This window comes from Danio aesculapii, chromosome 11 (genome assembly GCF_903798145.1).
Source record: "Danio aesculapii chromosome 11, fDanAes4.1, whole genome shotgun sequence".
NCBI lineage: Eukaryota > Metazoa > Chordata > Actinopteri > Cypriniformes > Danionidae > Danio > Danio aesculapii.
In genome coordinates, this window is record NC_079445.1 from 17,404,125 (window position 1) to 17,426,736 (window position 22,612).

At 36.8% G+C, this 22,612-nt stretch overlaps 1 protein-coding gene and 1 non-coding gene across 2 annotated transcripts in view; one reads left to right on the forward strand and one right to left on the reverse strand.

The window, feature by feature from the left end:
• The window catches only part of adamts9 (ADAM metallopeptidase with thrombospondin type 1 motif, 9), a 59,487-nt gene extending 37,163 nt beyond the window's left edge, over positions 1–22,324 (reverse strand). Inside the window, exons 1-11 of the mRNA XM_056468144.1 lie at positions 22,036–22,324; positions 20,773–21,155; positions 18,246–18,405; positions 15,653–15,930; positions 13,778–13,861; positions 13,505–13,629; positions 13,160–13,200; positions 9,778–9,883; positions 7,348–7,494; positions 6,971–7,112; positions 6,333–6,437 (exon numbers count right to left, since the gene is read on the reverse strand). Coding sequence (XP_056324119.1) covers positions 6,333–6,437; positions 6,971–7,112; positions 7,348–7,494; positions 9,778–9,883; positions 13,160–13,200; positions 13,505–13,629; positions 13,778–13,861; positions 15,653–15,930; positions 18,246–18,405; positions 20,773–21,155; positions 22,036–22,132 — 1,668 coding nt within the window. The 5' untranslated portion in view covers positions 22,133–22,324. The remainder of the gene's footprint in view (positions 1–6,332; positions 6,438–6,970; positions 7,113–7,347; positions 7,495–9,777; positions 9,884–13,159; positions 13,201–13,504; positions 13,630–13,777; positions 13,862–15,652; positions 15,931–18,245; positions 18,406–20,772; positions 21,156–22,035) is intronic.
• LOC130237856 (U6 spliceosomal RNA) lies at positions 1,587–1,688 on the forward strand. Its single transcript, XR_008838584.1, has one exon. It is a non-coding gene; the product is annotated as a U6 spliceosomal RNA (small nuclear RNA).
• Positions 22,325–22,612: the final 288 nt, after the last annotated feature.

Here is a 22,612-nt window from a genome sequence, read left to right on the forward strand (position 1 = left end):
ACATTCTTAGTTTAGTGTATAGAGTATAATCATTTATTTTAAACATGCATTGTGTCTCATGTGGCTTTTGGGACTCAACTTTAAACTTTAAAAAACAATAATCAATTTGTGTCAGTAATGTACCTCATGAAAACATATATTCAGCATTATACACAAAATAAGAAAACACGTATTTGCCAAGTCACTTCTCTTTACTTGAGAGCACAGGAAAACACAAAAACAACCCTCATTAGGGCTTTAAAGTGCAAATGTGAACACATTTACAAAACAGTGTCGAATTGTCTCATTTACATCATGTTATTCATTCAGAAAGCGTCACAGTTTCTTTTAATATTCCACAAAATTATGCAACCTACTGTAGGCTCATTCTGAAAATGTAGTCCTATATACATTTCTGGAGAGCGCCGAATACGTCCCAGAAGCTATGTTTTTTTGGAGTTTTTGTTTTTCGCTAATCCACCAGCGACCGCTGTGTATGCTTTGTGAGATCTTACATTTGTCTTGTGAGTGCCATGTGTGCCTGCTGTTCTCGCATAAATCCACCAGAGGCCGCTGTCGACTGATTTACTGACGAACCGACCAATAACTCCACCCACCCCCTTCCCTAAAACCAACCGATAGTGTTTTAAACGCACAGATTGAAATTGTTACAACGTTTTCAGATTTTACCACATTCTCAGCCTATTACTTACTTGTTTATTTAATTTTTTGGCTCCTGTTTTTGTTTTACCTACTTACCAGAACTGTTTTTCACCAAACTTGAACCCTGTCATTGTGGTCAACTCTCTGCTTCTCAACATACGACATACGTGGCAAGCCCCTGGACAAACTGGTAACAGCAGGAAAGCCGTTCATTCGGAGGTAAGAGGTCAGCTGCTAGAAATGGCATCATACTGCCCCATAGCATTCATTTTAAAGACAAAATGCAGCCATACGTACATCTGGCAACATAATTCGCAATCTCCAGAAACGTATACAGGGCTACGTTTTCAGAATGAGCCTATGTTGATACTATGGGCTCCAAAGAAATTATTTTCTCCTGTCTGACTATGCTTTTACCATATATATACTGTTATACAATTATTCTTTCAATCAAAGCAATAGATGGAGCTCACTTAACAGAAAACTGGAGTTAAATGCATTAAACAAGTAGTTAAGTTCTCTATTATCAGCGTAAAGCATAATGTGTAATTTTACTAGCATAAATAGCCTTTAGCATCAAATATAAATCTGTTATTATATTTCTGCTTCATGAAGTTATTAGAATCAACCTCAAATTGCAATCAGGGGATATTTCAGACACTCACTGGTGTATGAAACTTGTGTTAAACATCTTAGATGTTCATATTAGCTGATAGACTTATATGTTTATTCAATTCAATTCATGTTTATTTCTATAGCGCTGGTAACTTTGTCAGTTTAGTTTTCAGAGTTGAAGTTCAGTTTAGTTCAATTCAGTGTGTTTAATTTTCACTGCTGAAAGTCCAAACACTGAAGAGCAAATCCATTGATGTACAGCTCCACAAGTCCCAAACCAAACAAGCCAAACCAAGCAAGCCAAGTATATGTGTCGGCAAGAATTTGTGTCACTATGGCAGTATATATACTAAAATTGGATGGATACAGAGAAGATTAGCATGGCCCGTTAAAAGGATGACATGCAAATCTGTGAAGCGCTCCATATGTAAACATGAGAAATGAGCAGCTTTGCTAACTATCTCCTGACACAGGTAAACTCTGCCTTTGTTTATGAACACTCCTCAGGCCCAGCTCCTCCACCATAAGCCAAGGTATTTGGTTTGCCAAAAAACAAAAAACCTGGCCATTGGCCCTGAGGAAGCCTAGATAGATGTAGCTTGATCAAGCCACTGCCGTGAAAGTGGAAACACAATTGGCCCTGGTACACATTAGCATGCTCACTTTAGGCCCAACTGTGGAAACAGCTATTGGTTTCCTATGAAAAATTGCTCAATTCTGCATTTTCACTTTATTGTAGTGTAGTTAAACATTGCATTTTTTGGCTAAGGCAGGTATATTGCAATATGACAATATATATCATTGTGAAATATGACAATGTATATAGACGAAAATAAATCTATCAATTCATATTATGCTCTATCATTTATTTAATGGTGTCATAAATACATTATTTCTGGTAACACTTGCATATAATTTATATGAGCACAATATTACATGCAGATAAGGAAAATGAATAACAGCATTGTTAGAAAGTTGCAATCTTGAAAGTAAAAGGTTTAGATTTTGTTTTATATATATATATAAGGCTAAATTGTCCGTAGTGTATGAGTGTGAGTGAGTGTGTATGGATGTTTCCCAGAGATGGGTTGCGGCTGGATGGGCATCCGCTGTGTAAAACATGTGCTGGATAAATTGGCGGTTCATTCTGCTGTGGCGACCCCGGATTAATAAAGGGTACTAGTAAGGTGTACCAAATAAAGTGGCCAGTGAATGTATATATAAACTATATATTGATTGAATTTACAGAAGTACTATATTATGATATATCATTATCAGAATATTAGATACCATATTGTGATATGAGATTTTTGTCATATTGCCCAGCCCTAACGGCAGATAACAGTTTAGATCCAGTTGTAATTGCAGTTCCATCAGCAGTTGTTGCATACAGAACCTATGTGTTTTATGGATGAGTTTAGTTTGTATTGTTGACATGAAGATTCTTAATGCTACAAACTTTATGGAGTGAACCCAAACTACAGCACGACTCTGTCACCATTCCACACATAGGTCAATCTTTGTGAGGATTAAAACGCAATGCTAAGATTTAAAACAGTTTTACCCAATGATTACCAGACAACCCACTTATCATGGGTGGTCCCAGCATGTAAATCAAAACAAGATGCAAAAGTCTGATCCTTTGCATATCTAGATGTGTCAAGATGCATGAGGTCACAGCATATGACATTCTGAGAAAAAAGTCTGTGCTGAGATAGCTAGTAACATAGCAAAAATGATGCTATTGGAAAAGCTTTTCATATGAAGGTCATGAGATGCAAGTCCATTCACAATCACAAGCTCTACACAAGTCTGACTTGAGTTCACAATCTGGGAAACATTCTAAAGCAGAGACAGGGGCAAAAACAAAGCAATATATCAGTGTGGACGAGTGTCACTGTGGAAGTGATTTGGTCGCTATTTGGAGGAAATATGTGTTTGAAGTTACACTGAAGAATCTGCTTTTCATCTGCAATTCTGCAAAAGATGGCTATTGGGCGACATGCAGAAATATAACGTTAACTCCCTGGAGTTCTTTCAAGGGACGTAATGAGTTTCTGGCAGGGAATTAAAATCTACACAAAACCAATAACATTCAACAAACTCTCCACATGTGACCAGCCAAGAGTTATTATTGTTTCCTAACAGAAAAAAAGCTAGAGGGATAGTCCACTCATAAATGAAAATGCTGTCATTATTTACTTGCCTTCATGTTGCTCCAATTTTAACTTTGCACCATATTTTGCAAGATACTCAATGCCTTTTTTTGTAGACTGCTTGAGGTCTAAACAACATTGGAGCTTGTTGACTTTCATCATATAGATCAAGAAAAGAGAAACACTTCAAAGTATTCTTCTTGCTTGCTTAACAGGAGCATTACTGAGCAACAAAGACAATAGGTCTCATTCACTAAGCAATTTGTTTGTATAATCTGCCTACTAATGTTCATTCACTCATTCAATTTCTTTCAGTTTAGTCCCTTTATTTATCAGGAGTCACCACAGCGGAATGAACTGCCAACTTATCTAGCATATGTTTTACACAGCGGATGCCCTTCCAGCTGCAACCCAGTACTGGGAAACATCCATACACATTTATTCACACACATACACTATGGCCAATTTAGTTCATCCAATTCACCTATAGTGCATATTTTTGGCAACAGTTCTAACCACTGAGCCACTGTTTTGCCCCCACACCTACATATATTCTAATGGTTAAATCTTGACTAACCAAAAATTTGTTCTAAAATATATTTCAATCCAATTTCTAAAAAAATATATAGGAACATTTTAAATTATACAGCAAAAAGAGCCTATTCTTGGTGAGGTTTCTTTGAGTAACCACCCATATGTAAGCAAATACAGATGGCTAATGAGCTCTGTAACAAGTCACTGTGTAAAAGGTGTTTACTGTGTTTAAACTGCATTTGTAATGACAAATTTCACATTTGGGGATTGCACATGTTGTAAGTTAGTGAAAAACATTTAGTGAGAAGTTTCTGAACAAACAAAAAAAATCACAAGGCCATGTTTTCACCTAGTATTAAAATGCGTTTTCAATGATCATAAGTGTCGGCAGAGATGCATTGCCGTTTCCACTGGTTTTGGTGTGTTTTTCATAACACATCCCATACTGATCACATTTTAGGGGACTCTTTTGGCAAGTTCAATGCATTTGACCATATGAGTGTTTACACTACAAAATCAATCTGATCTAATGCTTTTTCAACTACCTCTGGCAGTGGTTCAACTTTAAGTTGCATACTTATTTTCTCTCTGTGTGCACCAGACACCTTGTTATAAGCACCCTTATGATTGGTGAAAAAATGTCATGCAATTCTGAGTGTGCTCAACACAGGTGAGTGGCCTTGATAGTGGGCTTTTACCTGTAGAACAAACACTTTACTCTTTATATGCACCAGACACCTTCTTATAAACACTGTATTCTTCCTGGAAAACATTGTGGTATTCTGAGTGTGCTCCACACAAGTGAGTGGGCTTGACAATCTACTGGTAGAACACACACTCTCCTCTCCATATGCACCAGACACCTTCTTATAAACACAATTCTTCTTGGAAAACATTGTGCAATTCTGAGTGTGCTCCACACAGGTAAGTGGGCTTGATAAACCCCCTGTAGAACACACAATCTCCTCTCTATATGCACCAAACACCATCTTATAAACACTGTATTCTTCCTGGAAAACATTGTGGTATTCTGAGTGTGCTCCACACAAGTGAGTGGCCTTGACAACCTACTGGTAGAACACACACTCTCCATTCCATATGCACCAGACACCTTCTTATAAACACAATTCTTCTTGGAAAACATGGTGCAATTCTGAATGTGCTCCACACAAGTGAGTGGGCTTGACAAACCCCCTGTAGAACACACATTCTCCTCTCCATATGCACCAGACACCATCTTATAAACACTGTATTCTTCTTGGAAAACATTGTGGTATTCTGAGTGTGCTTCACACAGGTGAGTGGGTTTGACAAACTACCTGTAGAACACACTCTCCTCTCCATATACATCAGACACCTTCTTATAAACACAATTCTTCTAGGAAAACATTGTGCAATTCTGAGTGTGATCCACACAGGTGAGTGGGTTTGACAAACCACCTGTAGAACAAACCCTCTCCTCTTTTTATGCACCAGACACCATGTTTTGAACACAGTATTTTTCTTGTAAAACATTGTGCAATTCTGAGTGTGCTCCACACAAATGAGTGGCCTTGACAAACCCCCTGTAGAACATACACTCTGCTTTCTATATGCACCAGACACCTTCTTATAAACACTGTATTCTTCTAGGAAAACATTGTGCAATTCTGAATGTGCTCCACACAGGTGAGTGGGTTTGACAAACCACCTGTAGAACACACTCTCCTCTCTATATGCACCAGACACCTTCTTATAAACACTGTAATGTTTTTGGAAAAGCTTGCTCTTCAGTGTTTAGACTTTCAGCAGTGAGAATTAAACCACACTGAACTGAACTAAACTGAACTTAAACTCTGAAAACTGGACTGACACAGTTTCAATTTACTATAATCTTCTATGTTAAGCTGCTTTGACACAATTTACATTGTAAAGGTGCTATAGAATTAAAGACTATATTCTTCTTGGGAAAAAATTGTGCAATTCTGAGTGTGCTCCACAAAGGTGAGTGAGCTTGTCAAACAACTTGTACAACACACTCCCTCCTCTTACCTAACCTAAAATAGCATAACGTAGACTTGTCCTTGCATTTATATATTGCTCATGATTTTTTTGAAGTGCTTCTTTTATCGTCACTTGCAAGTTGCTTTGGATAAAAGCATCTGCTAATTGAATAAATGTCACATCTGTATTTAATGTTATCCAGTAGTAATCTGATTCATGAAAATGCATTAAATATTAAGTATAAACAAATAAGTACCTAAATAATACATTGAATACAGAGAAGAAGATAGAACTGTACACCAATTCATAAATGTAAAAGTAAATGTTCAAATTAAATGAGCTGCTGTGGTTGGAAGAATAGTGATGTCATGAGTGCTGTTGTAAATTTTCAGAAGTGTTTACCTTTCCTGGAGCGCAGTCTGTGCCATCAGCCCATGGCATGTGTTGGGTTCGACAGCCCCGCTGGACTCCATCAGGACTGGTGCACCACAACCTCCGGCATTGTGTCTGCACAAAATCCAAACACTCACTGTTAGCTTGAAAATCTCACTAGTGTACATCAAATTGAAATTGACAGCTATTTTCATGTGATATCTTTGCTGCAAAACAACAAAATATTTTCTTACTTATATCATTTTTTATTTAAATCTGAAAGCAAAACAAGTAAAAATAGTCTTGTTTTCAGAAAAAAACAAGTGTAAATAAAGCGAGTTTCACCTTAAAGCAACTAAAATAATCAGCAAAATACAAGTTTACTTTGGTTACCCCTTGATTTAAGGAAAAACTTGATTAAAATGTGATATTTTTTCTAAAAACAAGATTTTTTTTATACATTTGGACTAGAAACAAGACAAAAACTCTAAGTAAGAAAAGCATTTTTTGCTGCGATGTCACCGAATAACAAACTCATGTAACCAAAACACAAATTCACATCACAGTCTTTCATAAAATTTACACCTATAAATAATGGCAGATGGCAGATACACACTAGAAGATGTCCATGTCAGTATGTTAAGCAATTCCCTGAGGGAGCCTCTCACCATATATGGGCACACCTGCGTCCCAGGCCCAAATATCAGCTCACATTGTTTATTGACGCTGTATATCTGTCCGGGCAGCTGCTGGGACAAACTGTATGGCCTAGAAACCGGCTCATCAAGCAAACATTCACCATACCCTGTGCTAATGAGAAATGATAAACAAATGAGCTAAAAGAAAGCAAAACAAACAAGCAACAAACAATAGAAATGTTCTCAGTAGGTGACAGTGTGCTTCTGATGACGTTGTTTCCATCTCAGTTGAGAATGTTTAGAGGACAACAAATCACTAAGTGGTGCTCAACCTGAAGAGCTCGAGCCAACATCACAGGCTCAATAACATCCTGTCAACGCATGGAGTGTAAAGAGGGTTTACATACTCGAGGAACTCTGTGATGTATTTCCGACTGCATTTGGACCACATCCAGGGATTGGTGTAATAGTTGAGCGTAGGGGCCATCACATGTTGCTGATTCTTGACTCCATCCTCCTTGCATTTGTTGCTGTCATCGTGAGGCATGTTGAACCTGAGGCCATGAGTGAAAACACACGTGCGCACAAACACACACATGCAAGTGATCAAGATGATGAGCATGTACAGGACAAACAGTACTGGCAAAGTCGGCCTAATTTCACATGTACACCAGGATCATATGAAAACGGCAGTAGTGAAAAACAGTAAAGGTGCTGATATTTAGTATCAAGCTCATTAATTGGTATTTCCCAGGGATCACCAAACTTGTTCCTGGAGGTCCGGTGTCCTGCAGATTTTAGCTCCAACCCTAATCAAACACACCTGAACAAGCTAATCAAGGTCTTACTAGGTATACTTGAATCACCCAGGCAGGTGTGTTGAGGAAAGTTGGAGCTAAACCCTGCAGGGCACCGGACCTCGAGGAACGAGATTGGTGACCCCTGGTATATACAGTAAAGTTGTCGTAATACCATTAATTAATCTTACGACACTATACCAGCTGAAGTATCACAATACCAAGAAGTATTGCGATACTGTAATTTGTAACTCAAAGTATAAAGAAAATTGTCAGAAATACTATATTTTTTGTTATAATAGGCCTACTTGAATTCATTCATAATTCCCTTAAGGCCAAAAAATTATTTGCATGCCACTTCACCTAAAATGTATTCATTCTTTTTGTTTATTTTGTAGATAAACGACCAACAAAAAATACATTAAAATAAAGATACAAATTATACCAAATGAAATTTGTTACAAAAGAGCATTTTTTTCCAACAAAATTAGGCTCGAGCTGAACCGTTGTTCAGATTACATGTAGTAATCGCTTTAGGACAAAGCATGTGAGAGAGTGAGACCAGCGATCCTTGCATGCATGAAATATTGCACATTATGACACGTTTTGCTTGCTACACAACTGAAAACATGCTAGATATAATACAGTTTTTTGTTCAGAAGTGTAGTATTATAAATTACTATAAAGTTTTCTAACTGGCGAATGACATGATCTAGTGTGTCTCTGTCACCTTTAATGTGTGCGTTTAAAGAGTCGTGGCTTTGGACGGCAGGGGAGGGATTGTATTTAAAAGATATTATGCTAACCGGTTAGCATTTAGGCAGATCACCTAATGCACCTTCAATGATTCATGGATAAATAAATAAATGAATGAATGAATGAATAAATAAATAAATAAATAAATAAATAAATAAATAAATAAATAAATAAAAAGATAAGATTTATGCTAAAGAAACAAAATATAAAAAAGTATACCAAAACATGAACAATAAAATATTTAATACCATAAAGGATAAAAAGATATATTTTTATTTATAGGTTATATAAGAGTGTATTATCTGTTCTGCATTATATAAACTATTTGCCAATCTGTTGTCTAGACACTAAAGGTAATTTTGGCAAAAATAAAACTTCCATATCTGTTGTCCTCCAGTGAGGACAGTAATAATCCCATGAGCAGCAGAACACATCAGATTGTGGGGCGAGAGGTGGTACGCACTGCATAGCACTGTACAGCACCAGAACTAAATCCATACTCAAGCGCACGGCACTGATGTCACCACCTGCCACAGGGCAACAGTCTAATTCTTTAAAAAAAAGAAGTTCATTTAAAGGTTGTTTACAGGTTATTTTCACATCAGTGCACATGCAAACTAAATGCATTTGTTAATATCGCAGGGTCAATGTTTGCCTTCAAATGAGAATGTTAGCTAAGCTAGCTGACTGAAATAGGCACTGAGATGTGCTTAAATAATGTTAATGAGACTATAATGAGACTGCTGTATATGCCATGACATTTATTACCTCCAAGATTCTATTAAGCTACAAAAAAAACCTAGTGTATAACTGAATACTTCAGTCCTTCTGCAGAAATGACCTTGGGAAGTTGCATATCAGACATAGACACACCGTTATCAAGCTGTACAAAAGGCAATGAAATCTTCCCAAAACATTACAAAATGAAACAAAGCTATTGAAAATGAATAAGAAAGTTACACTCTGTTAGACCTTGAAAGAACTCAAGTGTTTTAAAGGTAGACCTTTCACAAAATCATTTTAATAAAAGATTAAAGGTTCATATCTGGGTGTAATAAAAGCTCCTCTCGGGTAAAGTCTATATGACAAATATCATTTTTAATGCAAGAGATATTACTGCCCCAAAAAGTATCTGGACACTCAGGCCACATTTAGAAATGAAAAATGCATGACAGACATTGTGCTGAACAGCAAAATGTCATGCAAAGTGGCATTTATTTCAAGGAGGAAAAGTATGAGCACATTTATTTCACAGTATTTCACAAAAAACCCAACAGTACTCACACATGGCCGAGCTCATGAGCGATGGTGAAAGCAGTACTGAGTCCATTATCCTCATTAATACTGCAACTTCTATAAGGATCACAAACTGTACCCAGCTCAGCTAGACCTAAAAGTGCAAGCAGAAGCAGTCAGAATGTTGCTGCAATTCCCATCATTGCCATAAGCATCATCCTCACTAGGGCTTTACACCTTGTGTTAATCCAGGTTTTCGTCATTCTAAACACCATTAAACCCCAGGAAACAAAACATTTCACAACTACAATTATAACTAGATTTTATTTCAACCCATTTCTAAACATAATAGTTTTAATAACTCATTTCTAATAACTGATTTGTTTTATCTTTGCCATGATGACAGTAAATAATATTTTTAAAGAATGACTGTTTTAAATAACACACACAGTATTGTTGGTTTACAATCAAACAAAAAAAAAAAAAATCAAACAAACATAATCCTGTTGCACTACTACACTTGATATAGTTTGTATTGTAAAACAAGTAAACATATCAAATGAGAATCTGAAATATTTGTATGCCATACTTCAATAAATAAAGATGATTTAGTATTCAAAAATGTTTTATTTTGTATATTTTTTTAATAAATTGGTCTTACCCTTATTTAAAAAAAAAAAAATTCATAGTATATGTATTAATTCCTGTACTTTTACCATAAACCAACATATCAACCATTTGCTAGAGGATGATATTTTAGAAATTATGGGATGTGTTGAAAAAAAATGAATTGAGTGTGTTAACTAGCGACATTGGGAGTTAAGAAATGTAATCCAAACATTTTTTCTTGGTGGGGGTAGTCAAAGGGTTAAAGTGGTTTGTTTTGTAGACAATCGAAAAAATATATATGTCTTAAGGGGAGGGGGGTAATAATATTGACCTTAAAATGGTTTAAAAACTGCTTAACTGCCGAAATAAAACAAATGAGACTTTCTTCAGAAGAAAAAATATTTCAGGAAATACTGTGAAAAAAATCCTTCTTCTGTTAAACATCATTTGGGAAATATTTAAAAAAGAAAATAAAATTCACAGGAGGGCTAATAATTTTGACTTTAACTGGATAATAACAAATTCATGCTAATAATTTAAATCATAATTGTAATTTTGGGGGATAGCAGCCTTTTTACCTTGAGTACTAAGTCCTGTTTTGGAGAATGGCTAGTACCCCTTTAGTAGTGATAATACACACTTTTTATAGTAAAATGAATGAGAGAGTGAGTGAGTGAGTGAGTGAGTGAGTGAGTGAGTGAGTGAGTGAGTGAGTGAGTGAGTGAGTGAGTGAGTGAGTGTGGAATAAGGCATATTTTGTTACTTTGCTACTTGGAAATGTTCCGTTTGAGCCGATGATTTTACCATCAGTGTCATCATCAGAATGCACTTGTCCAGCAACATCTGGCTCACATTTGCAATCTCAAGCACTTTCTGGTGACTATTATTTGTAATGTCTTTAACATCTCTGTCAACTTACTAAATCCAGCATCAAGTGACAGTGAAATAATAGATAACATATGGTGATTGCTTTCTTATTCAAGACATTTTAAGTTTTGCTGATTATATCTTTATGCCTATAAGAGAGAAACAACACATCACATAATCAGTGACTACGCTTACATGGACATCAGGAATCTAATTATTTGCCTTATTCTGACAATAATAAGACAATAATATGATTAAGGTGTTTCCATGAGTTGCTTTTTGAATGTTCCTTTCATGGTCCCGTCTTACAGCACATAATTAACATCATTTTGTCACCATGCTATCCACGTTTCATGTAATTCCCGGTGTATTCTTTTTAATTTGTCAACTTTAACTGCAGTTTGGCACTTTCACTTTCATCCAGGAACACTTCCTGCATGCCTCCCATGACAAACGAGACATTGAATGCAAGTATGACCTGATGAAAAGAGTGTTGTTTTAATGGAATTTGATACCGCACGTCGTATAGAAAAAAACCCCTCAGCATTTCATGATGCTCATGTCTGTGGTCCTTCACTGACTCGGTAGGTGCAAGAATAGTGTCAAACAGCCGTGTGTATAGACTATCCTGTCGCAAAATAATGGTAATACATGATGGTAATAGTTTGATTGCGGTGTTTACATGTCTGTACTGCACTTAAATAATGCGACTAAAACCGGCATACTTCCATTGTCTTAATTAAATTTCTGTTTAGTTCGATTATGACCTTAATCAGATTAAAATAATCAAAAATCACTGTTCATATGGCAGACTCTTAATCAGAGTATTGTCTTAATCGTATTAAAATCAGATTATTGGTGTCCATGTAAATGTACTCACTGTGACACAACCATCTTAAAGGGATAGAGCACCTAAAATGAAAATGATGTTACCATTTACTCATCCTCCACTTATTTTAAACCAGTTTGAGTTCTTCTGTTAAACACAAAGGAAGATATACTGAAAAATGTTGGAAAAACACAGTCATTGACTTCCATAGCATTTTTGTTCCTACTATGGGTATTTTTTTTTCAACACTGTTTAGAATATCTTATTATAGAACCACTTGAGTGTGAGTAAATGGTGAGGATATTTTCATTTTTGGATGAACTAACCCTTTAAATGAATTGCACTTATTGAGTCATATTTAATTATACACTCTAAGAAATAAAGGTACAGGAGCCAGTGTTGCCAGATTGGTTTTGAATTTTTTTTTTGCAATGGCGTGCCCGCCAGCTCTGGTCTGCCCTCATACACCTGTCTTGATCCCCCAAAGAGATGCCATAGCCCCTGTTCTTCGCATACATATGCTTAGAACAGTGTAGAAACACTAGTGATCTCCCTCGCTGACATGACCCCACCCCCCCATCCCCCCCCCCCCCCCTTCCCCGTCTCAACCCAGGTTATTATGGTCTATTGATTGTTGGGCAGCGCTTATTGGTTTTCTGTGGTTTTTCGACAGCTTTTGGGCAACACATCTGGCAACACTGACTGGAGCTGTCACTGGGGCAGTACATTTTCAAAAGATACATATTTGTACCTGAAGGGTCGATAATGGTACCTCAAAGGTACTTGTTAGGTACATTTTGGCAGTAAAATGCACCTTTGAGGTACCACTCTGGACTGTGGGGTAAAAATATGTATCTTTTGAAAAGGTACTGTTCCAGTGACAGCTCCTGTACCTTTATTTCTGAGAGTGTAGTTGCATAGGGAGAATACATTTACACTATTAAACACTGTGGGTCGCTAATGACCCTATATACATTATACAAAAAAGATAAACGCTGAATAAAGGCATTCTTTAATACTTTACATGGAGTTTAGAATGCCCCTGAGTAACCATTCATTCTAAGAGTATAAAGCCCTATTGTCAACTGCAATGTGATCATAATCAAACTTTTACACAAAATTTACCTAAAGTGTCACATTTGTCCCGTGCTCGACAGATGTCCTGCCTAAAAAGAAAAGAAAAAAAACAGGACAAATTTAAGCAGTACTTACACACACAATTGATCTTACATTTGTGTATATGTTGTCCACATTATTGTCTACTTTCTGCTCTTGTGGCCTTGAAAAGTCAAACTTTTATTTAGCTTTCATCGCCTACACAAAGTATAAAGTTTCAGTGCTGGCAGGTGAACGACTCTAAATAAATGTGGAGGGAGGACACATAACATCATTCATCTATATCTATGCTAAGTATTCCACAACACCAGCGAGCAATAAGAATAGGTAAGAAAGGATATGAATATTTCTCACCTTGTGATTAAGATGGCGGTATCGTGATGTGAGGAATGGTTGTCATCAGGGTGATTTTGACTTTGCTGCCATATGCAGAAGTTTTTCAAAGTGGCTTGTGCATTGAAGGAGATAGTGGGACCGTCCTGCAATGGAATAGAGACAGATGTTACTGAAACATACATTTAGCCTTATGGAAACGATTAGGGCTTGACTGTAAAGAACTGCTTAAGTACATTTAAAAGAGCCGTTAATTAAGACACTTCCTTTAAACCACACAAAGGGAACTCTTACCAGCTCATTCTTTATAATGACCAGCTTCACAATAACAATGTTAATCAGGTTTCCAATGCTGGGGTCCTTATAGATGGAGGAAACCTGAGCGAAAGAATACAGACAATTGGAATTCATTATCAAAGGATCTAATTACTTTACAACAGGGGCCTCAAACTGTCAGCCTGAGAGATTTAGCTTTCAACAGTTTATCCTTACATCTGACCAGTTTTGGCCTTTAATTGTATCCCATGGTACGGTTTCACAGCATGTTGTTATATATTGTAGCATACTTTTCAAAAGTTTGGGCTGAGTGTGAAATTATTTATTTTACTCTGCAAGGATGCATTAAATTGAACAAAAAAGCACTTACATTGCCGAAGTACTAAGCAATTATGGTTAGTAAAACTAAGCTGGATTGTTTTTAACATTTGTAATTATGATCAGCGTTTCTTGAGCAGCAAATCAGCATATTAAAACAAATGCCAAAGGATAGGTTATACCAAAGACTTGATGAAGTTGAGGTTTGCAGAAAATGTTTAATACATTGACATAAAAAAGACTTTTTTAAACAAAGTAGTTGTAAATTGTAATAATATTTAGCGATTTTACAGTTTTAATCAAATAAATGCAGCCTTGATGAGCATAATTGACTTTAAAAACATTTTAAAAAATCATTTGGTTGAGCGTTAAAAAGATTGCAGCAACCCAGACTCATTTTGACAACATACCCCTATATACATTTCTGGAGAGCGCCAAATACGTCCCAGGAGCTGTTTTTTTTTTTTTGTTTGTTGTAGTTTTGTTGTTCTTGTTGTAGTTTTTATTTTCGCAAATCCACCTGAGGCCGCTGTGCACGCTTTTTCAGGTTTCAAATTTCTCTCGTGAGTGCCATTCGTGCCTGCTGTTCTCGGGTAAATCCACCAGAGGCCACTGTCGACTGACTGACTGAATGACCGATCGATTAACCCACCCCCCTCCTTCCCTAAACCCAACCGACAGTTGTAAAAAGCGTTTTTAGATTTTACCACATTCTTACGCTGTTATTTACTCGTTTTTTAAATCTTTTGGCTTCTGTTTTTGTCTTACCCGCATTCTGGAATCGTTCTTTATCAAACTTTAACCCTGCCATCGTGGTTAACTCCTCTCTGCATCTTAAGTCTGCTGACGTACATGGTGAGCTAACAGGACAAACTTGTATCAGTGGGAAAGCCGTACATACAGAGGTAAGCGGTCAGCTGGTAAGCACGAAAAGGAACGGCATCATACCACGTAGCATTCATTTTAAAGATGAAATCTTTACAGCCATACGTACTTCTGGCTACATAATTCGCAATCTCCAGAAATGTATATAGTAGTACAGAATGAGCCTATGTTGGACCCAAGCTTTATAAGAAAGTATATTTTGTGTGAATTTGAGTATCTTAATTGTAACTGAAAGCACAAAATAATTGTCTCGCCCAATATATGAACATGTACAGTCCTGTACTTGATAGAACAGTTTTTATATTGCTCAAAAAAAGCTGACATTTTTCTCATTCACTAACTCCAATACACACAAACCTCTTTGATTTGTCTTATTAAGTAGGGTTGAACACGCGACATTAACCTCAGCTGTTGAAAAAATGTTTCTTGGCCATTGAGAACTGGCCTGCGCTGCCAGATCCTGCTGAGAATGCAGCCTTTGCCAAGATCAAAATATAGGTCATCGAAGCTCCCAGCGAGTTTCAATGAAAAAGCATCTAAAGCATGCCGTACATGCGACATACCTGATTTTATTTGTTTTATATTGACGTGCATCAAACCCTGTCAGAGATATTCACTCCACACTGATGACCTGACCTAAAGCAACGGACACAGACCCATTAAGACTGTCGTTAACTGGCCGTAACTTACGATGGACATCAGGGTAAGAATGTAGTGCTGAAGGTTGCTTCCATGATGTTCCACCATCTTGCTGTCTGCCACAACCATGACTTCAACAAAACGGGGGTAGGAGAGGAAACGCTTTGATCTCCGGTGTGGCTTGGAGTCACTGCTTTCATTAGCGGAGTTGTGCTTGTTTTCTGAGAAGGGGAAGAGTCTGGAATTAAGAGTCTCCAGGTCGGACAGCATGCTGGAGGGCAACTTTCTCTTCAGTCTGTTCCTGTTTCTGCGGTGTGGCTCTGTATGTCCTGCAGTTAAAGAATAGAACAATGCATTTAAATGAATTTGAGTTATTTTATTATAAGAAAGTCAAATAAACGCCACGAGGGCTACTTCTTCCTTCATTATGTCACAAGTTCACATCCAGTGGTAACCAGAACGGATTCACGATCATGTATTCAGCTATGTAAAAAAAATAAGAGACAACTTGAAAATGTAAAGTTTCTCTCGATTTACTTGATTTATTAGGTATGTGTCTGAGTAAATTGTTAATATTTGTTTATTTTAAGTCTTTTTCTTCCATATTTCAAATACAAATTTGTCACTGGCCTCTTTTTTGCCAAGAAAATGAAAATTAGTTAAAATAACAAATATCTTTGGTGATGAAAAATCAGGGCTATACCACAGATATATATTTTTGCTCTAAATGACAACATTGAGAGTTACGCCCCATTTACATGAGGCATCAGCATCAATGCTTCCCATTCACTTTGAATGGGTGATGTCAAGCGTTGTCGAACTGAATTGTGGATCTGTCGTTGCTGCTTCAGCGGCGTTGCTCGCTGCAGAAATTGGGAATTTCAAATTTTTTCAAGTGCCAATGAAAGCGTCAGTCAATCAGATCGCTTTATGCAAATACCTCAGCTCAGACAGTAGCCGATTGTGGACTAATGTCATTGGCTGACACTGCTATGGCGATTGCGTCAACCCCAAATTCAGACTCTCGGTCAAGCATTGATGCTGAAGCCCCGTGTGAATGCATCATTACTAGCCTCTATTTTTTTTCTGAAACAAATTAGTAAATTATTTCTGAAGGTTGTGATGTTGCAAATTAAAATAAATATATATTTAAAGCTCCAACCCAATCTTTTGAATAGCATGTATTTTAAAGGAAATTATTAAGTTTTAAAAATTTTTTTTTATCCATTTAGCCAATCCTGGGTCTGGTGGGAGCACTTTTAGTTTAGCATAGTTTCGATCATTGCATCAGATTAGACCATTAGCATTTCACTCAAAAATGACCAAAGCGTTTTAATAACTTTCCTATTCCAAAGATTGACTCTTCTTTAGTTACACTGTGTACTAAGACCAACGGAAACGTTGCTATTTTCTAGGCTGATATGGCTAGGAGCTACACTCTCATTCCACCATAATAATCAAGAAAGTTCCTTGATTATTACATCAGCATGAGAGTATAGCCATATCAGCAAAGATAATATCAACTTTTCATTTTACACTTGTCTTATTACACAATGTAACTAGAAAAGAGTCAATTTTGGTGTTTTTTAAGCAAGATGCTAATGATCTAATCCGATTTGATGATTTATATTCTAAGCTAAGATAAAAGCTCTCCTGCCAGACCTGGAAATTGTCTGATTAGTTTAAATAATAGTAAAACTCAATTGTTTAACTTTAGGGGAGTTGTAAAAATTAGCCTATGCTCCTTTAAATTAAATCTTGCAGTCTAACCTAAAGGTTGAATCAAGACTCAAGTGTTAGATCATATTAGACATTTAAAGGGCTTAGTTTTATGGCAAAATAAAAGCAATAACAGGACACTCTAAACTCTCCTGAGCTAAAAATAGGACCCCTACCTTCCACTCAATATAAACAATAGATATTGATTTTGCACATAAATTGCTGGGAAAAGTGCTTTGCAAAAAAGTGTGCCAGGAATCGACACAAATCCTGTTTCTTCCAAATGAACAAAAAAAGCAGGCCACAATGGAGCTTCCAATAAAAAATGCAGCCTAAAAAAAGTTCTCCTCCCAGCACATTTTGGGGCCAAACAGTTCACTTAAAAAACACAATAGATTTCAAAACAAAGCTGCCGTTGACTGCTATTGATATACACCAGTGTGCATTAGCCCAATCCACATTTATTTTTGTTACATTGAATTTCCAAACACTTCAAACTGGCATTGCTTTACTTCAATGCAGTTCCCCACGTGGCTTTCATGGTATTGGGCCTCTTGAGTTTCCTTATCTTCAGGCCACAGGAAGTGCAAGAGTCAACAGGATTTTGTGGCAGTAAACTAAGATTGGAATGATACCAAGAACTTCCAAAATGATTTTTCCTGTTCCACTGGTTTTTACTCAATGACATATGAAAATAGAAAAAGCAAAGGATGTACTGTAAAAGATACCATGAATAGCACTGTGAGTATTTAAATGCCAATGAGAGCAGTCTATTTCTGTGCTGGGTAGACTATGATAAATCATAACAATGCTGTATTTTTCTTTTATCTTTATTAATATGAAAAGCTACAGTGATGAATGATCCAGTACAGGATCTAGTAATTAATGTTTAAAGCATATCTGTTTAAGTTGTTTCCTTGCTTACCTGAAGTTTCACATGCAGTGGAATCATCTACAGTCTTTTTTGAGGCATCTTTTCTGTACACGACGTGAGGTTTGATGTGTTCTTCTTCATAATGTTCACTATTGTAGCTATGAAGGGGCTCCACAAAAAACTCCCCTTCTGGTGACCTGAAAGTGCCAAGCTAAAACAAACAACAACACTGTTTAAATTGGTCCATGGCCAGTGCAATCTATAGACACATTCTGTGTGTGACTGTAAATTGCCCTTAAAACTTCCCCCTTAAGATTTTATTTACGCACAAAAATCCACAAAAAGTGGCTGATGGAGTGATAGAGTAAACATACATTGCATGCATATCAGTGCACTGGCCTCTGGAGGGTAATGAACGCAGAATGCAGTTGATAACTATCAGAACATTCTGCTACACTTACAAAGTATATTGTCTGGAAATGTGAATAAAACAAGCAAGAAGCATTCTTGAAAATATTCTCCTTATCTTCAAGAGGAAACATGCTGAACAGTTTTGAGGCTGATTATTATATTAGACTATTGATTGTTACATATTTTAGACATATTGTTTGTGTACACCAAGGAATAAAAACTGGAAAACTTAATTTACTTATTAAAAAACACTGAGATTCTGCATAAGAACTTCTGTGCAGAATCTTTTTTCATGACATTCATTCATTTTCCCTCGGCTTAGTCCCTTATTTATCACCACAGCAGAATGAACCGGCAACTATTCCAGCATATGTTTTACACAGCAGACCCAGCCTCAACCCAGTACTGGGAAACACCCATCGACATTCTCGCATTCACAAACACACTCATACACTAATGGGGATGGTTGGTTAGAAGTTATCTACGCAACCTAAACTTCATATATTTAAATTCCAAAGGAAGAGAGACAAAATATTTTTTTGCTTCACAATTATGCTTTCTTTCTTTCTTTCTTTCTTTCATTGTTTAATATTAGTAGTATATTGGAGATTTTAAACCAACAACTGGTTGTGTTCTTTCTTACAGTCATTCAGAATTATGAAGAATACACTAGACAGAAACTATGGGAAAGGAATAAGAGACACAGATTTGTCCATATTTCAATGAAAATCTACAGCTCCCATGATAGCATAATTTTAAAAAAATACACTTCTAGTGGTCAAAGAATTGGGGGTTGGTTAAAAAGACATAGGCATATAGGACATATATTAAGCTTTATTTAGATACATAGCAAGATAAGTTTAGATACATAACACAATCCTGTCAAAACAATTGCCATTCACGTTAATGACTAAAACCATGCATTATTCATACCAGGCCAGTAGTTGGCAATGTCATGTTGTAAAGAAACACTGGTCCATTGCACCTGCATATAGTCTATGCATTCTTCTGCAGAATAAACACGCTTGCATGTTAATACTTTAAAACAATGATGTGTTTGTATATATTACTCTAGGGTGAAAATAGCACTTTGAAACACATTTAGAATGCTTAGACTCCCAAAATATTGTGTGTAAATAAGAAAAGAAACGTTTTCAGTTCCACTTTTATATTAACTAATAAAACTTATATGTACTTATACTGAAATTAATCATTTTTTACAATGTACTAATTGTGTAAATACATGTTTTACATTGTACTTATGATTGATTAAATACCTGCATGTAATTACATCTGTAATTAATTTCTGTAATTAAATTTGTAATTATACTGTTGTGCCAACCCTAATATAAAGTTGGACCAAGTTTTCAGTTTTTAAGTGTTGTGTAAATGCCCCCACATATAAACTAACATAGCCTTTATAATTGCAGGAATCCTTACAATGTACAATTGCATTTGATGTTTGCAACTTATGACTAGCAACCTGTCAGATCTCTCCCTGCAAATATGATGACCTCCAAGTAATGTATAATGTATATCTTCAGCTTTTTTAAGCGTGCTAAAATATATGAGGCTGAGAAACAAACAGTTTCATCATGCAATCACTGAATCATGCAACAGCCATTATTGGGAATAGGGACACATGAAATTACTTGATGTATTTCTAGAACTTTACTGGCCCTATCCCACTTTCTGACTACAGAAGAACCACAAAGTTTAAGTACAGGATTCGAAAGAACCAAACTAGTTCGCATGGCAACTTTTGATTTGTGAGAAAAACATCAAGTTTGGCGCAACATCACGTTCGGATCAACAGATGACATCTGACTCCCTTATATGGTGTCTCCGTTGACGTCAGCTCACTCCTGCAGCTAATGCCTCTGATGAATGTGCGTCACTCAAATCATTGAGCGCAAATTTAAAAGTTTGATGATTTCATGTTTGAGAAAATACTTTATACGTGATCCCGATCCGTTTCAAAACTGTTGCCCCGACTAACTTGCACCACTCTTCCATTCAAGTGCGTGCATAATTGTGTAATCACATAGGCTACGAAAGTTTTTTGAGAAGGCTAATATTGCAAATTTCGCGAATGCGTCCTGCATTGCGTAAATAACGGTCATTGGAATTGGGTAATATGAACACAGAAATATGTATTTTCACTTACCAAACCGGAGCAGAGGCTGATTACTGCAGTGTGCTCCTGCCCAGCGTTCACATGTCCTTTATAAAAGCAGTGCTGATACTCCGTGTCCTCCTCCTCCCCCTCAACTGAATTATGCCCTTCACTGGATGCTCCGAGTGTCGTGACAGTGTAAACTGGCGCAATAAATCCAGACTCGAGAGTAAGGTTAAGGTAATAGTCCTGCCCAAAGGCAGATATTTGATAATAGGCGTGCGGCGAGGTCCAATGATGAGAGATGTTGGCGGTTGTTGGGTCGGTACTCCGCTTTCTCCTCTTGAAGTGCACGCCCGTTGGCAGTTGCTCACCGACTTCATTCAATCTGGCCGGAGTTACAATCTCATACGCGCCAAACTGCTGTAATTTCGCTGAGGACGGGAACGGAGATTAAATGTTAAAATTATATATAAGTAGGTCATGAATGTCATTTGCAATGCGATGAACTTTTCCAATGAGTGCTTACACAGCATTTCTAGAGAACAACAAAATAGTTCATAGAACTATGAAAAATTTCATTTTTCTTAGTATAAAGAACGGATTGACAATCCAAATTACAGCATAAATGTTTTGCATGGATGGCTCTTTGTGCAACCATTAATGCAAATAAAGAACTTCTACTTTAAAGTGAAAAAACATTTAAAGCCATGTTTAGGTAACATTTTGAACCTTTTTTCAGGTAAACATTGTATAAATCGTCGTACTTTGCGACGCAAGTTATTAAAAAGATAAATAGAAAGGTAACCGAGTTGACAGTTTTACTGTTTGTCATTAAAAGATAAACTCTAAGTCACTAAAATGTTGACATTTCTATAAATATCTGTTTTAGTTATCAACCATCATGGTAACGTGGCTGACAATAAGAGAACGATAAACTAAACAAACTGACAAAAATATGACACTTCGACTTGTCAATTAATGGTTCACTTATGAAATATTTGCTTTAAATGGGATGTTATTCTACTTAATGTAACGGGGTTGGTGACTTCAAGTTTTTTTTTAATAATTCACTTTGCCAACTGATCCAGCCCATACTATAAGTAGAAATCCTCATCAAACTATTTGCTAATGGACTTCATTCTAAGACTCCACAAGATAAATCAGGTCTCATTCAGACTACTGAAAGCATTACTCGAAAACTCTTCGACAGCGCGCTATAAACTGTGTGGAAAGTAAAGGAAAGTCATTCATTCTCCGCGCCTCAAGGTATTGAGTTGAATGAGAGTAAACGATCGTGAAAAGAGCACGTACCTTTTTCTGAACCTCGCAGTCTCCCCGTTGAAGCTAGTGCATTCATTAGTTCAGAGAGTAATACTAAAAAACTAATTCCCCAGGAGAACAAAACCATGATTGTCCACGTTTAGAAAAATGAATGCAAGCAAGCCCGAATACAGTATTCCGCTGTCCCTTGAAGCCGGGCTTTCCGCCGCACGGTTGCTGCATCCAAAGGGTTTCTTCTCTACTTCATAGAAGTGACTTCCATGACGCTAAACAAGCGCTCGGTCGGAGCTCTTGGTTTGCATGCATAATACCAGAAAGGGGGTCGATGCAACTGTGGTGGTCTCCAGTTTGCTGATTACTTTAGCCAAGACTTGGGCGTACTCTTAGAGACACCCCTCTCCCAGAAAGCCACTCCTGCCATGTGTCGCTAATGTAGCGTGCAGACTAAACTTTTTAAATCACTGAACATGTACTCATAATCATCACGCACACGTGCATCATGTTCGCTACAACTTCAGATTGTGCTGTTATGTATGGACATTCAGTTAGATAAGTTAGATAAACGCACTGCCTCAGTCCAAAGATTATCTAATGTAATAATAACGTA